Source organism: Poromitra crassiceps (genome assembly GCF_964638095.1).
Source record: "Poromitra crassiceps genome assembly, chromosome: 17".
In the NCBI taxonomy this organism is placed as follows: Eukaryota; Metazoa; Chordata; class Actinopteri; order Beryciformes; family Melamphaidae; genus Poromitra; species Poromitra crassiceps.
In genome coordinates this window covers 12,436,276-12,451,848 of record NC_139635.1, presented here as the reverse complement: position 1 = coordinate 12,451,848, position 15,573 = coordinate 12,436,276, and the positions used below count along the sequence as shown (strand labels likewise).

Sequence of the window (15,573 nt, the reverse complement as noted above, 5' to 3'; positions counted from 1 at the left end):
GATTGGCTGACCCAGATATTTTTATCCTACCCTTAACCAATCATCCCCTGCCTAAATCTAACCAACCCAACAAAATACAACCACGAGTACCAACCAATCAGAGGCAGAGTAGGGCGGGTCATGGCGTCACTATCCCAGGAAGAAGAAGAACAAAACAGTTTGGCGAACAGTTTGAAAAGAGAACTCAGTTTTCTGTGTCAGCTGAATAATGGTGTGACACTCTTTCAACTGAAGCAGGAGGTCAAACGGTTGGTAACCACCTCATCTTGATCATCCAAAATACCTTATTTTTATAGAATAAAATGTGTTCTAGTCACTCAGTCCGATCAGGAGTAACGTTACACAGGCTGCTGGTGAACAGCGTGGCAGGTTGCTGCGGTGGGTTTAACAAAAACAACAACCGTGACTAATAGCTAGTTAGTTAAAATCATCAGGTATTTGCATGTGTGAGCTAATTGATACTTACTATGAACTAAAGGGATTGACAGTAACATGTAGCTCTCTTTTCAGACTGTGGGTCATTCATTCTTTAACTGCACACTTCCATTTTTGTCTGTTTGAAACAAATTGAAAGATGTCAGGGAAGAAGAAGCAGAGAGATCTGCTGTCATTCTGGGCAGTGAAGGTCAACCACCCCCTGCCAAACTCTCCAGGTCAGAGGAAACAGTGGAGGAGGCTGTGGATCTGACTTCTCTTCTTACAATTATTTTCATTTCTACTTGTGCTGGTCAATTAGCAACACTATATTATACTATATAACACTATATAAAATAGCAGGAAACTGGTTTTAAAGTTGCACACATAATTGGGTGTAGAGAAGCTGCCTGAATAATGACAGAATAAGACAGAATAATGACATCTGACAGTCTAATCCTAATGTAGACTTGGACTCTGTGTATTTTATTATTTTTGATCATATTTCTTGCATGTTCACTATTCAGAGTAAAGAGAGAGAGAGAGAGAGAGAGAGAGAGAGAGAGAGAGAGAGAGAGAGAGAGAGAGAGAGAGAGAGAGAGAGAGAGAGAGAGAGAGAGCACACGAGGAGGCCGACAGTGCAGAGAGAGCAACTGGCATGAATAATGACATCCCAACAGTCTAATCCTGATGTTCATTTACATTGAGATATCTGTCTGTCTGCCTGTCTGTCTGCTTACCTGTCTGTCTGCCTACCTGTCTGTCTGTCTGCCTGTCTGTCTGCCTGCCTGTCTGTCTGCCTACCTGTCTGTCTGCCTGCCTGTCTGTCTGCTGACCTGTCTGTCTGCCTACCTGTCTGTCTGCCTGTCTGTCTGTCTCCCTGCCTGCCTGTCTGTCTGCCTGCCTGTCTGTCTGTCTGTCTGTCTGCCTGCCTCCCTACCTGTCTGCCTGCCTGTCTGTCTGTCTGCCTACCTGCCTGCCTGTCTGTCTGCCTGTCTGTCTGTCTGTCTGCCTGCCTGTCTGTCTGTCTGTCTGTCTGCCTACTTGTCTGTCTGCCTGCCTGTCTCTGTCTTCCTGTCTGTCTGTCTGTCTGCCTGCCTGCCTGTCTGTCTGTCTGGCGGACCGCTAACACCCCCCCCCCCACACACACACACACACGCAGATAGACTCGGCATGTGCGCCACCTACTGGCAAACACAAAAAGCTTTTTCCCCCCTCAAGACTCGACTTCAAACTAGGGGAGTGCATTTACAGTAGGGGGACCTGACAGAGTTCAGTGCCGAATTTCATGCTATTCGGCATAGCGCCACCTATTGGCAAACACAAAAAACGGTTTATCTCGGGAACCATTCGTCTGATCGACTTCATACCTGCCAACACGAGTCTCCTTATTTTTACCCCTCTCTCTGTGATTGGTCATTTCTCCTGTTCATCCCCTGATATAAATATATAGTGATACAAATCAAATGGCTGTAGCAGATGAGATTCATTCACATAATTCTGCCTTTTATTTTTTTTTATTTTGCCGACCCCACCCGGGTGGTGGGCACTCGAGGACATGCGGACGGGCACGCATTCCTTCAGTGTTCACATCGGCCCAGGTGGGAATCGAACCCACGACCTTCGAGCTGTGAGGCGATAGTGCTTACCACTGCACCACCGTACCTCCCATTCTGCCTTTTATTGAGTTTTTGGGGGTTGTTTTCTTTTCAGGACATTGGGGGCCAGATTGAGATTTTTGCCCATGTATGTTTGCCCCTAACTTAGATGATGGAGTGATGGAGTGATGGAGTGACCTGATGGAGTGCAGTGCCGTTCATCTCGAGAACCATTCGTCGGATCAACTTCAAACTCGGGGACTGCGCTTAGGGGTACATGTTGGATTGCAGTGCTGAATTTCATGCAATTCAGTATAGCGCCACCTACTAGCAAACACAAAGTGGTGGTTTAACTCGAGAAGCATTCGACGGATCGACTTCAAACTCGGAGAGTTAATTTACAGTAGGGGGACCTGACTGACAGAGTTCAGTGCCGAATTTTGTGCTATTCGGCATAGCGCCACCTATTGGCAAACACAAAAAGCGGTTTATCTCAAGAACCCTTCGTCTGATCGACTTCAAACTTGGGGAATGAGCTTAGGGCGGCTTGACGGAGTTCAGGTTCTGGAGTTCTGGTTAAGCCTACAAAAATACATCATCCCTGCGGTACTCTATAGCTGATTGTGTTACTTTGTTTTCATGAATCAAACTAAATGCATACTTACATTTCCTCAGACCTGGTTTCAACCACTGCACTGCATCATGGTCCACACTGGAGGAAGAAACAAAGTCAGATCAGCAGATTCTCTTTGATGATGGAAACATTTAACACGTTGAGTGCCAATGACGAGATATCTCGGCTTACAGAATCCAACCGTTGAGTGCCAAAGACGAGATATCTCGGCTTAGATTTTTTTTTTTTTTTTTTGACCGTGGGATGTGCATCTAACCCTTTTACATCTCTTATATAAGTATTGGACGTGTACAACGTGTACAACCCATTCCACCGACCCACTAAGTGGCGACAGTTCTTTCCTGACTAGAGGAAGGCAAGCAAAAAGCAGTGTGACGAAGCCATTCTCATGAAAATGGATTGGCGAAAACGCTTTCGTTTTCGCGCTGATTGCTGGCAGTGCGGGATTGCAAATTTGCATAATAGATTACGGATGGAACACACTTTGAAACACGCAGCATAAATATGACCAGAATCGCAAAAGCTTCATCAAAGCTCTCAACCAAAACTCCAAGAAGCGAGCAAGTCCAACCAGACTTCCTCAAAGAGCGGCCGCGCAGACAGGCACAGCCGCACAGCAGCAGCAAAGCAGTGAGACTGGTGACAAGCTTGTGACACGGCCGCTGCAGCCAAGAAGAACGCCCACGGAGGGAGGAGTTGGAAGCAGAGGGGAGTTTCCTGCTGTTATGGAGGAAATTACTGTTCAAAACTATTGTTTAGGTCTTACTGATGCCAAAAATGAATGGTTAAAGTGACTGTTCTATCGAATTTCACAAAAAGCCGTTTATCTCTGAATAATTTTTCTGACGCTGAAACCATGCTGTATTCAACTGCTAATGCTTACATAACTACTAACTCTACAAACTAACTCTTTTAGACAGAGAAAGCACACATTCTATTAGTTCTTTTGAGATATTGTGTGTTCACAAAATCTTAGCAGAAAAGAATCCTCGGGTCTTGAAAGATGAGCCAGAATCCTCAAAAAAACCCTGCACTGCGGTTGGGGGGGAGGGGCAGAGTACTACTTTAACAGGTTCTGATAAAAACTTATTTGAATACGTTATTATTATTATCAAAAAGTGCCAGTAAACTAAATTTCTGTATTGCAGAACAAGTCAGTTTGATATTACTATTACAAAACTCCTTGTAACAGCACTGATACAGTGCCATTTTGATTTTGCCTGTTCTACCTGGTACAGTGGCCTGATAATGAGATTACAGAAGAGGTTGCAGGTTAGGCAAAATAACATCATTCATTATCTACTGAATGCTCCTCCTAGGACACATGTAGGAGGTAACGAATTCAAGGTGAACATGTTGCCTGTTGAGTTTAGGATTAAACAGCTAAAGCCATATGTATAACACAGTGGGCGAGCCCACCCCCTTTACCCTGAAGATATGGACGTCTTTGTTTAAGCTGTAATTCCTCGAATGGTCACTTGAGGCAGGACTCAGAAGTCCCATCGTTTCTGTTAAAATGCCCCACTTTGTAACAGTAATTAAATATCTTTATAGTCTGGACCGAAACACGGTTTTGGTCTATATAGCTAATTTCACTTTTTCATAACATGTGGGGGGGGGGGGGGGGGTAATTTTTTATATAACTCGCCCGTTTGGAGTAAAATAGATAGATAGAAAAGGGGGTGATTGACAGATCGCCTGTCCAGTGAACGCGCAGCTTGCAGATTACGGACCAATAGCAGGCGGAGCTGTGGCTCTGGGAAACCCCCATCTCACGTACATCGTCAGATGTATGCTGACGATACGATCATATATCTACATGCAAAAAATAAGGCACAAGCTGCAGCAGATCTGTCAGCTGCAATGGTCAATATATCAAACTGGTTAACTGAGTCATGTCTACACCATGTAAGCAAAACTGTATGTATGTTTTTTTCCAAGTCTGCCAACAGAGATCCAGACCCAGATGTGTTGGTAGCAGGGAGCAGTCTTGCAGTCGTGCAAGAATTTAAATACCTAGGCATAATAATAGACTCCCAGCTAACATTTAAAAAACAAGTTAAAAAAGTTGCCAACCGAATCAAATTCAACCTGGCAAATTTCAAATATATCAGGAACAATCTGACTACTGAGGCCTCAAAATTGTATGCCAATGCTATGATTTTTTTCACATATTAATTACTGTCTCACTAGTTGGACACAGACAGGTAAAACTACTTTAAAATCAGTAGAAACACTTTATAAGCGAGCCCTGAAAACACTGGACAAAAAATCTAACTCATATCACCACTGTAAAATCTTAACTAAATATGACTTTTTAAATTGGGAAAACATGATCAAATTTGCAGATATTTTACTTGTGTATGAAATTTTTCATGGTCTAGCCCCCCCTCCGCTCAAGGAATTCATTTCACAAATCCAAAATTCATCTACCAGAGCCTCTACCAGAGGAGACTGTAAAATCCCCTTGCTCCTACAGAGCAGCACATACCTGGAACACTATACCCGTAGAACTGAGAAACATCACATCTTTCAACTCCTTCTCCAACTCCATAAAACATTGGCTATTGAACATTCTACAACGGCATGAGTGAATACTGGATTCTGATTGGCTAGCAACAGTGGTAAATACGCCAACAATCTACAGTTCGGCTCCAACCGCAGTATCACTCCGCTCCCTGATGCTGACTCCGTTCCCTGTGCTGACTCCGCCCACTGTTAGCCTGTCAGTCTGCAAATCTTCAACAAGGAAATGGCCGATCTCTAACACAAGGAAATGTCCGATTTCGTAGTAACGTTTGATTTACTGGGTGGATTGAGTTTTGAGCAGTGATTAGATGAAGATGAAGGTGAAGTGAACAAAGAACGACATGGTGAAATTGGGGAGAGAGAACTGGCTGAGCTTGAGTTGTCACGAGTTCGGACTAGCGGGAGGTCGGACTAGCGGGAGGTCGGACTAGCGCCCGGACCCCGAACCTGGGACTGTCAAACAAACAAACGCCCTCTGCCGTCACCAGATATCAACACACCACCACCAAAACGGGCTGCTTTAGATAACTGTTTAAATAACTGTACTTTTACAGGCAATGTATCAATAACTGTGAATCCCGTTAAGGAATAGGTTAGTTGTTTTTTGGCTCAAAGGCAACTAAATGTTTAGTGCAATCATTGATCTTGTGTATGGAACTATATTCTGTGGCGGAAGGATAAATGTATTCTGAAACCAGTAATGATTATAAATAAATGAATTGGATGTTACAATTGTGTATTTTTTATATTATTTGGTAGCTGTTGTAGAAAACAAATTTAACACTCGAGGTCGGGGGTTGTGGGCACATTTACCACTGGTACAGGGTTTATAGCACTCGGCTTTGCCTCGTGCCACAACCCTGTACCAGTGGTAAATGTGCCCACAACCCCCTCTCCTCTCGTGGTAAATTTGTTAAATCAAACATGCATTCATACTCCAGGATAGCATTTCTCGTTGTTTGTCATTGTTTGTCTGCTTTGTAGGGCATGTGCTTTTGTCTGTGCTTTTGTCCGTGCTTTACAGTAAACCAGGGGCTGCATAATTGTGCTTATATGCTTTTGTCTGTTTTTATGTGCTTATGTGCTGTTGCTCTGGCATGTATTGTATAGAATATGCTAATGTCATCTTGCATGTTCTTTTTATATGCTATTAATCTGCTTGTGCTTTTCTTCTTTTATATGCTTTTGTCTACTTATGTCTTCTGTACTATTGCATGTGTTTGTTAATGTTTTACATATAACATCAACCTGCCAGGGACTGCAGATGAAAATTAGCCTGTATGGCTAAATCTGGCACATTTACATGATGGACTCACGTGCTCATGTTAATTAATGTGCATTGTCCCTTTTCTTAAATAAATAAATAAACAAACAAACAAGTGCAGAAGGACTCAACCCATTCTCTCCCACTCTGCTGATGAAATATCAAGATGGTGATGGCCAACGTTTGCACTCCGCCAGGGAGAAGAAATGTAATGGGATAGCTACGTCCATATTATTTATGTCTATGGTATAACACCATTAATGGTAAGCAGCGGTAAGCAGCTTGAAGCTGTCGGCGACCCGCCTACAAACAACAGAAGAAGAAAGTATGTCGCACTGGTGACGCACTTTTTGTGGCGATGCACTGTTTACATATACCCCGCTAGTTGAGAGAAGTGGACAGACGTTTGATCATGGATAACGAAATGGATAACCAAATTATTCTGTCCTTTTTACTTGTGATCCGATGCATCGTGGTGGCACCTCAGTAGTTTTTGGATATTATCTCCAGACCTCGCGTCACCAGCCACGAGGTCCCCGGCCCCGGCCGCCTGCGGTTTGACGTTACCTTCCACAAAATTGAGGTAATCTTTAGCTAACGTAATTGCAAGCATGACATTTAACATGTCCATTTGTCAAATATTACATGAGGACTAACATTCTAGAGAAGCAGAAGTTACGTGTTAATGTTTTTTAAATGTTATTGCATGCTGCAGTGCACAGCATTGTGTTGGGTAAATAAATGCCCATTGATTAATAACACGTGTCGTTCGTTTATTCAAGGGAATGATGACCGTCGAGTGAGAACAGAGGAACAGGATTTTTGGAAAATGAACGTTATTAAATGCTGTAACGTTAATGGTAATTCTCATGTGTATGGTTTATTTAGCCTACTTAATCTCTCCTGAGATTATAACGTTAACCTGTTAGGCTACTGTGCAGGTTAATACTGCTGATAATCAGTTGTTTCAACATCAGATATAACACAAGTCAAATGCCAACAGTTTTGAGACTGAGATATTTGTTTTGAACTATTTGTACGCATCTACAGTATCTGCCAGTGACCGGATAATTATATTGTTATTCGCTTGTTTTAATGCTTTTGTCAATAAACATTGCCAACAAATAGCCTTGTTGTTATTGTTATGTACTTCGGTAAATCATGTAGGCTACCTGAATGTATCACAATATGATCGCAGAAGGAGCCCATTAGTTGTCAGAGGCAGGTTGGATAAAATGATCAGATGTGATATAATAAAGATTGTTGATGTCGAGTGAACACGAACTATGACACAAACCGAAGATTGGACCAGACGAGGCACACCAACCGAAGATTGGACCAGAGGATATGACGACGGCCGAAACAACCGAACAGTAGCCTGCTTCAAATCAATGCTTTATATTTATTGAAATGAAATATGGTGATATCTGTATAAATTTGGCATACATTACATAGACTACACCATAACATATATTTCAATATAATTCAAACAACGGTTCCTTTCCCATACCATGGTGGGCTGGACTGTAGCCTACAGTAGGCTATTGCTGTGAAAAAGTGACTACACATTTGATTGTGTTAAGTGTTACACTATCAATAAATGTTTTCCAATGACACATTAGCTTGCCATATTCTTAACTGAGCTTCGTGGAATTAGCTCAAGACAAGTGTGTATCAGCTTAATGTCCAATACAGAAGAGCATGAAACAAATCTGCAAAAACTATATTTATTGAAATGTGATCATCACGTTATATAACGTTATAGAGCCCAATTGGTCTGCCCATAGCGTCACTTTACATGGAGGCTATGTAAGAAATAATTTGCATCTGTTAAACCAACATATATCTTCCATAATGAATTAAATCATAATCATAATGCTACAAAGACATGAGCTAATCACCACAGAACCGCACAGACCATTTTGCCCGGTATCACGGACGTAAATGTGTCCAGGCCACTGAGATGAATATGAATCTTTATTATATGTCGATGAAGCGAGCAGCTCTGAGCTTCCATCAGCTAGTATGGTCGATGTGCTGGCTGGATCCCCTGCCCTCAAAAGTCAGATTTCGAAATAGGCGTTATTTTTTTATAAACTGGCCTCATAACGGGGATCTATAGCCTACAGTTATGTGTCTACTAACATTATTAAAAGATCATAAAGGTAATGCTGTTTTCTGACAGTTTGCTGCTTCTTCTTCTTCTTCTTCTTTTCTTTGACTTGAACGTAGGCGTAGTTGCTGCCCTCTCGTTGTGGACTCCAGAACTAAACATAGAGGCGTTCGCAAGCCCAGTGTATGTAAAGCATCGTATTGCGGGCGTCTCGCATGAGCTAATATGGACGGAGACTGCTCGGAGCCTGCTCTAGTGTAGACTGGGAAGGCTTCAACTACGGAGTCTTTTAAAACGGCTTAGTGAAGATGTAGCCTAAGTCGAAGCCTCTGTTTCCTCATGTTTCTAGCCTCTGTTTATAATAAGAAAGCTATGAAGTGGCAACTACATCTGACTGACATACAGTTATCCTCCCAAACTCCACTAAGAAAGTTGGAAAGCCCTCGTGGCTGAGTGGTTAAAGCCGCTTGCTTTGCAGTCTGAAGTTCAGTGGTTCGAATCCACCACTGGGTTTTAGCAATCTCTGTCCCAGCCCGGAGCTTCTTTACAGGTCCGGTACCATGTAACTACATATGAACTACAGCTAAATAGACTCACTCCACTTTACAGGTATGGTACCATGTAAATACATATTAACTAGTTGAATAGACTCACTCCACTTTACAGGTCCGGTACCATGTAACTACATATGAACTACAGTTAAATAGACTCACTCCACTTTACAGGTCTGTTACTATGTAACTACATATGAACTATAGTTGAATAGACTCACTCCACTTTACAGGTCCGGTACCATGTAACTACATATGAACTACAGTTGAATAGACTCACTCCACTTTATAGGTCCGTTACCATGTAACTACATATGAACTACAGTTGAACAGACTCACTCCATTTTACAAGGTCTGTTATAATGTAAGTACATATGAACTACAGTTGAACGGACTCACTCCATTTTACAGGTCTGTTACAATGTAACTACATATGAACTTCATTTATAACTATTGGTAATTACTGTGTAATTACATTTGGTGTTCATGTGTAATTACAAATAGTTAATTATGTAACTAGGGTACCTGTAAAATAAAGGGTTACCCATCAAATGATCAAGCGTTTAAGGGAGGGGTGCTTCGATCCACATTCAGACCTGCTGTTAGAAACTGTCCTCCTCACGGCTTTTTATGGATTTCTCAGGGGCGGCGAGTTCACCACACGCACGTCTTCCTTTGACCCTTTGCATGATCTCACTATAGCTTATGTATCCATTAATTCACACTACTTTACTTTATTTCTTAAACACTCAAAATCTGATAGAGATAAGATAGGATCGTCTATTCTGATTTCTGAGTCTAATTCTGCTTTTTGTCCCTTGTCCTCTATGTCTGCCTATCTGAAGAGCCGGTCTCAAGCCAGTCAGCACGCACCACTCTTTGTTGTGGAGGCGGGGAAACCCATGTCAAAAGCCTGGTTCGCCTCTTGCCTTCGCCTGCTCTGCCAGGCCTGTGGGCTCCCTCCAGAGCGTTACACTGCTCATTCCCTCTGCATAGGAGCAGCAACTACTGCAGCATCAGTGGCTCCTGTCTCGACGCTCAAGGCCATGGGTCGATGGTCATCATCTGCCTATGAACGTTACCTCCGGCCGGATGCCCAAGCCATCCTCGATGCTCAAAAGGCTATGAGCGCCCCGTGATCCGCTGGCTGCTTTAAATTAGAAAAATAAATAAATGTTTAAGCATAGCTGCTTAAGTTCTCTTTATTATTTATAGCATGTTGGTAGATACTAATCTGTACTTTCAGCAGGCTTTGCTATCATTTGGTTTATTGTCTAAATTTGCTTGGCTAGCTCCTCCTGCTGGCCCTTCCATGTAAGCACATGGAGGGCCAGGGAGGATTGCCTGGGATGGTTGTTTTGGGGGTCTTTTGCTGCTCCTTGCCTTAAGGCTATTCCACAGATTGTGGAAGGGCAAGGAGCTCCCAGAATCTGCTGCTGCTCTCCCTGCCTTAGGCTTTCCATGCTTGCTGCATGGAAGGGCAGGGAGCCTCCAGAACAGAGCCATACCGCCAAATTTAACTTATAATAATAATAATAATGATTGGATTTATATAGCGCCTTTCCAAGTGCTCAAAGCGCTTCACAGAATCATTATTCGTTCACACCATTCGTACCGGTGGTTCGAAAGCGTGGCAGCCACACATCGGCGCTCAACGGCCCCTCCGACCACCATCATTCATGTCTACATTCATACCAATCATACGAGGCAAGAAGGGTTAAGTGTCTTGCCCAAGGACACAACGACAGCAGCTGGGAGGGAGCGGGGATCGAACCGCCAACCCTTGCGTCATTGGCCGACCCGCTCTACCTCCTGAGCTATGTAAATAAAAGCTTTAAATTTATCTAAAGTGGTGTTGTGTTTTGACTAAAGTGGTCCTGACTGAAATATTTTTTTCTCTCAACAATGGCTTACTTTTATTATGTTATTTTTTATTGTAGTACATCTTAGTAAAGGGCGGTACATAGTCCATGCGTGCTTCCAACCGCGAGGGCCATGCGGCCAATATGATGTAATTACGGTGGGGGCGAGGCCACCGCAGCCGTAAACGCGTGTCGCCAGATTTTTCTAGCAGCGCAGCGCACCGCACCGCTCTGCTTTGCAGGGAGACAATAGATCCATGGGAGAGACAGGAAGATAAATGAAATGAAGAAGTAAGTAGGCTACACTGAGCCATGTTTTGACCACATTTCTTGACCCATGTGGTAAACTTTGATTTTTAACTGTTTGTTTTTAGTCATTTCAAGTAATGTGCTGTGTTGAGACAGATCTAGGCCTATTTACATTAAATAAAAACAGGATTGGCGATTCTATTCATGTGCTGATACAATCGTTTGAGAGTGAAACCGCAGTCTACTGAACATAATGGCATTCCATTGACTTTTAATTGCATTTCATTGACTTTATCATGGGTCATTCACTGTACTATGTAAACAGCTGTGCTCTGAGCAGCACTCTGAGTATGACCCCGTCTGTCCCAGCGTGGGGTGCGCACGCAGTCTGCGGAGCTCCGCCTCTCACTGCCTGCATGGAGTATGTCCTGGGCTTAATACACAAAGCTCTGTGTAAGTGTCTATTTTCATTGTTTCATGTCCTCTTTAATATTCCTCCTCTTCTCAGTGTTACAGAGAAAATGTGTGTGACTCTCAGCCTTCGAGCAGATTTTGTCTCTCCGTACCTGAGAGAGTCCAGTCTCCAGTGTGGATCCTCCAGTCCAGCAGAGAGCAGCGACACTCCTGAGGCTCCTGGATGATTGTAGCTCAGGTCCAGCTCTCTCAGATGGGAGGGGTTGGAGCTCAGAGCTGAGGCCAGAGAAGCACAACCTTCCCCTGTGAGCAGACAGCCTGACAGCCTGCACACGCACACACACACACACACACACACACACACACACACACACACACACACACACACACACACAGGTAAGTACATATATTATAATATGGTATTTGGATTACTAAATGTGACTTTGATTACATGAACCATATTGGCTGAGTTTCCCAACAAAGAAGCTTCTTAAGAGTTAAGAAGCTTCTTAAGGAGTTAAGAAGCTTCTTAACTCATTGAGTGTCAAGGACGTCGATCGACGTCAAAGTAAATAGTGACGTAGAGTGCCAAGGACGTCGATCGACGTCAAATGCGTTTTTTGACGGTGGGACGTGGATCAAAGCCTCAGGCATCTCCTGTACAAATATGGGAGCTATTGAAGGTGTATAACCTATTTTACGGACTCATTAGGTGGCGACAGTGCTCTCCAGATTAGAGGAAGGTCCGGAAAACAGCAGGAAAAAGCCGTGATCAAAGAGAAACCGATGCATGCTGCAGCCAGAGCCATATAGATTGCTCTGTCTGCAGCTGACGTTGGCTGCGAACATCAGTCAATCTTTTTTGACGGTGCTACGTGGATCAATGCCCCCCGCGTCTCCTATGGAGATATTGGAAGTATTGAATGTGTATAATCTATTTTACCGACCAGCTAGGTGGCGACGGTGCTCTCCCGACAGAGAGAAAGTCAACCAAAAGCAGCCGCCTCCCGCGGCTGCTTCCTCCATTCTCAAGGAAATGGCTTGCCGATTTTACAGTCATCAGTCACCAGACTCGCCGCTCTCGGGCCGCGCCAGCAGCAGCACACGGGGGATTGCAAATTTGCATAATATATTATGGGTGAAACACACTTTGAAACGCCCGCAGAAAGGCCAGAATCGCACGCATTCCGAAAACCCAGAAACGAACGAGCCTCATTCTCATACTGTAGGCGGGGACGCTTTCGCGCTGCTGCGGTGGGGGGTTCCAGAAATGGACTGGGTGGGCAGCATAAAGCCTAGAGTTGCACGGGGCTTCATCGGGGCTCTCAAACCCAAGAGACGAGTGAGCCCTATCCACACTCGCTGCCAGGGAGGGAGGCTGCTCAAACTCGCTGCCAGGGAGGGAGGCTGCTCAAACTCGCTGCCAGGGAGGGAGGCTGCTCAAACTCGCAGCAGCAGCAGCAGCAGCAGAGCACTCGCTTGTGACAAACGCAGGCTGAAAGCCACTAGACACGCCCACGGAGGGAGGAGTTGAAGGAGAGGGCGTTCGGAACTATATTGTTTGGATGTCTGATCTCTCACTGATGCCAAAAATAAATGGTTAAAGTGACTGTTCTGCCTGTTTGATTGAATTTCACAAAACTGCGATTATCTCAGCTTTCACTCTCAGACGCTAAAACCATGCTGTACTCAACGGCTAATATCTACATAACTACTAACTCTACAAACTAACTCTTTTAGACAGAGAAAGCACACATTCTATTAGTACTTTTGTGAACTTTGTGTTCACAAACTCCAAGCAGAAAAGAATCCTCGGCTCTTGTAAAATGAGCCAGAATCCTCAAAAAACGGCTTGGCAGAAGCTACCTACAGCAAAAAAAAAACGGCTGGCAGTCAATGTGTTAAAAGTACTAGAGTAAAAGTACATTTGTGTTACTTTAAAAATGTTTTATTTATTTATTCATTTATTTATTTGCGGGACAACGCACATTAATGACCATTCTCCTTTATATAAAAGGGAGCAAGTGGGCAATGTTTGTTTCTATTTTTGCCCCACTGATGATGTCACAATGTCTATGACATCAGTGATGTCATCAGTGACATCATTATTGACCAAATCATCATTATTATGTTGTCATGCACTGATGTGATAGGCATTGTGACATCATCAGTGACAGTGATGTCACGAGTAATGCGAAGTTGGGCAATTGTGCACTGCACATGCCAATAGAGCAGGCGAGGCCACAGAGCAGCAGAGCTGCAGGTGAGGCAGCGTCATCAGTGCCAGCATTATTGACCAAAATCATCTTATGACATCGCTGATGATGTCAGGGGCACTGATGATGTCATAGGCATTGTGACATCATCAGTGACAGTGATGTCATCAGTGATGAGAATTTCAGCAATTGTGCACTTGTGCATGCCCACAGAGCAAGCGATTGTGCGCTGCGCATGCCAATAGAGCAGGCGAGGCCACGCAGCATCCGAGTTACGCACGAGGTTACGCATTTCAGTTGGCAGCGGAAGGACATCCCTGCAAGCTCTGCCATTGTCTCCGACCGGCTCCGACTGACCGGCTCCGCTCCCTGCGTGTCAAATCCCTCGATCTTAAGTTTTGTGTCGGGTTAGTTTAGTTGTTACACATCCCGGGTTGACCGATTCTGCCCTCCATTGACTTCCATTCAAAAGTGCTATATTTGGCCATTTTTCAAAAGTAATTTATTCCCTGATGTTAAGCATCCATCCTGGAGGGAAGGCTTCAAATTATAGTTTTTACTGTGTTTGAGTATTTCCCCCCAATTTGACCAGTTATGGCACAACAATAAATTTCATGCAGTTTACATGAAATGTAATGGGTTACATTTGATTACCTTAGAATACATTATTATGTGATTATACATATGATTAGAACACACTATTATGCGATAAGCTTCTAACTTTGATGGGTTCGAGGTTAGGGGGGGGCGACCGTACCAGTTCCGACACAACCCTGCAGTGTTCGCCAGTCTATTTTGATGACAAATAACCTTATTTTGGGCTCAACGTCCTAAAAATAAGTTGCTGGTGAAAACAGATGATGACGTCAGTGACAGACATTATGGTTGTCTAACGACTGATGTATGGTATTCAGATAATAATAATTACTGTATGAGTTACAGTGAATAGTTGGCATTAGCGTCTGGCATTAGCTAGCTGTTAGCCTGTGAATGTTAGTTACATGGCAGTAAAACGCCACTTAATGACCAGTTTGATATAACTGTCAAGCAGTTTGATTCACACTCTTTCCATCACTTTGATATATACTGGCTGGTTGTTGATATTTATAACAATATTGTGGCCTCTGGACAAACATTTTGCAGAGGTAGTCAGCCATACTCTTTCCGGTCTACCACCTAGACTGTGTTGGCCTGGAAGGAAGACAAAGATCTTATATTGAATGCAGGAGCGAGGCTCTTTTCCTTTTTTGGACAACAGCGCTACAGCCATGATGTTGCAGTGGAACAAAGTATAAGCCTTTGGTTCTAATATATGATCTTTGGCTCAAATGATGACGTGTGTTATTACAGCACGCGCTCATGTACGTTTTCATAGAACATCAATGGTGTACAGGTATGAAAAACTGACTGGAGGGGGGGGGCTTTAAGTGTTATGGTGGTGCTAGTCTCGCTTACCGGACTCTCCCAGCAAAGGGGCGAGGTGAGTCTGGCTGGGGACGCTTTCTATTGTGGACTAGAGGGGGGAAAAGCTGTTTACAGCCATCCACCGAACGTACCATGTGCAGGCTGCTTCATTGCATAATCCACATCAATCGTTTTCAGCGTGTAGCAATGAGCTAGCAACTAGCACTGCTGTTGTTATTGTTTCAAAGGCAGCGGCGCAGGCATTTGAGGTCAGCAGATTCGACACGTACAGCAGCAGGCATACAGATTCGACACGGGGGCTTGG

At 43.8% G+C, this 15,573-nt stretch overlaps 1 protein-coding gene across 1 annotated transcript in view; it reads right to left on the bottom strand.

The window, feature by feature from the left end:
• Positions 1–15,573, bottom strand: part of LOC310792207 (NLR family CARD domain-containing protein 3-like) — a gene marked incomplete at both ends in the record, with an annotated part of 42,292 nt that overhangs the window by 2,087 nt on the left and 24,632 nt on the right. Inside the window, 2 exons of the mRNA XM_083653935.1 lie at positions 2,678–2,724; positions 11,781–11,954. Coding sequence (XP_083510061.1) covers positions 2,678–2,724; positions 11,781–11,954 — 221 coding nt within the window. The remainder of the gene's footprint in view (positions 1–2,677; positions 2,725–11,780; positions 11,955–15,573) is intronic.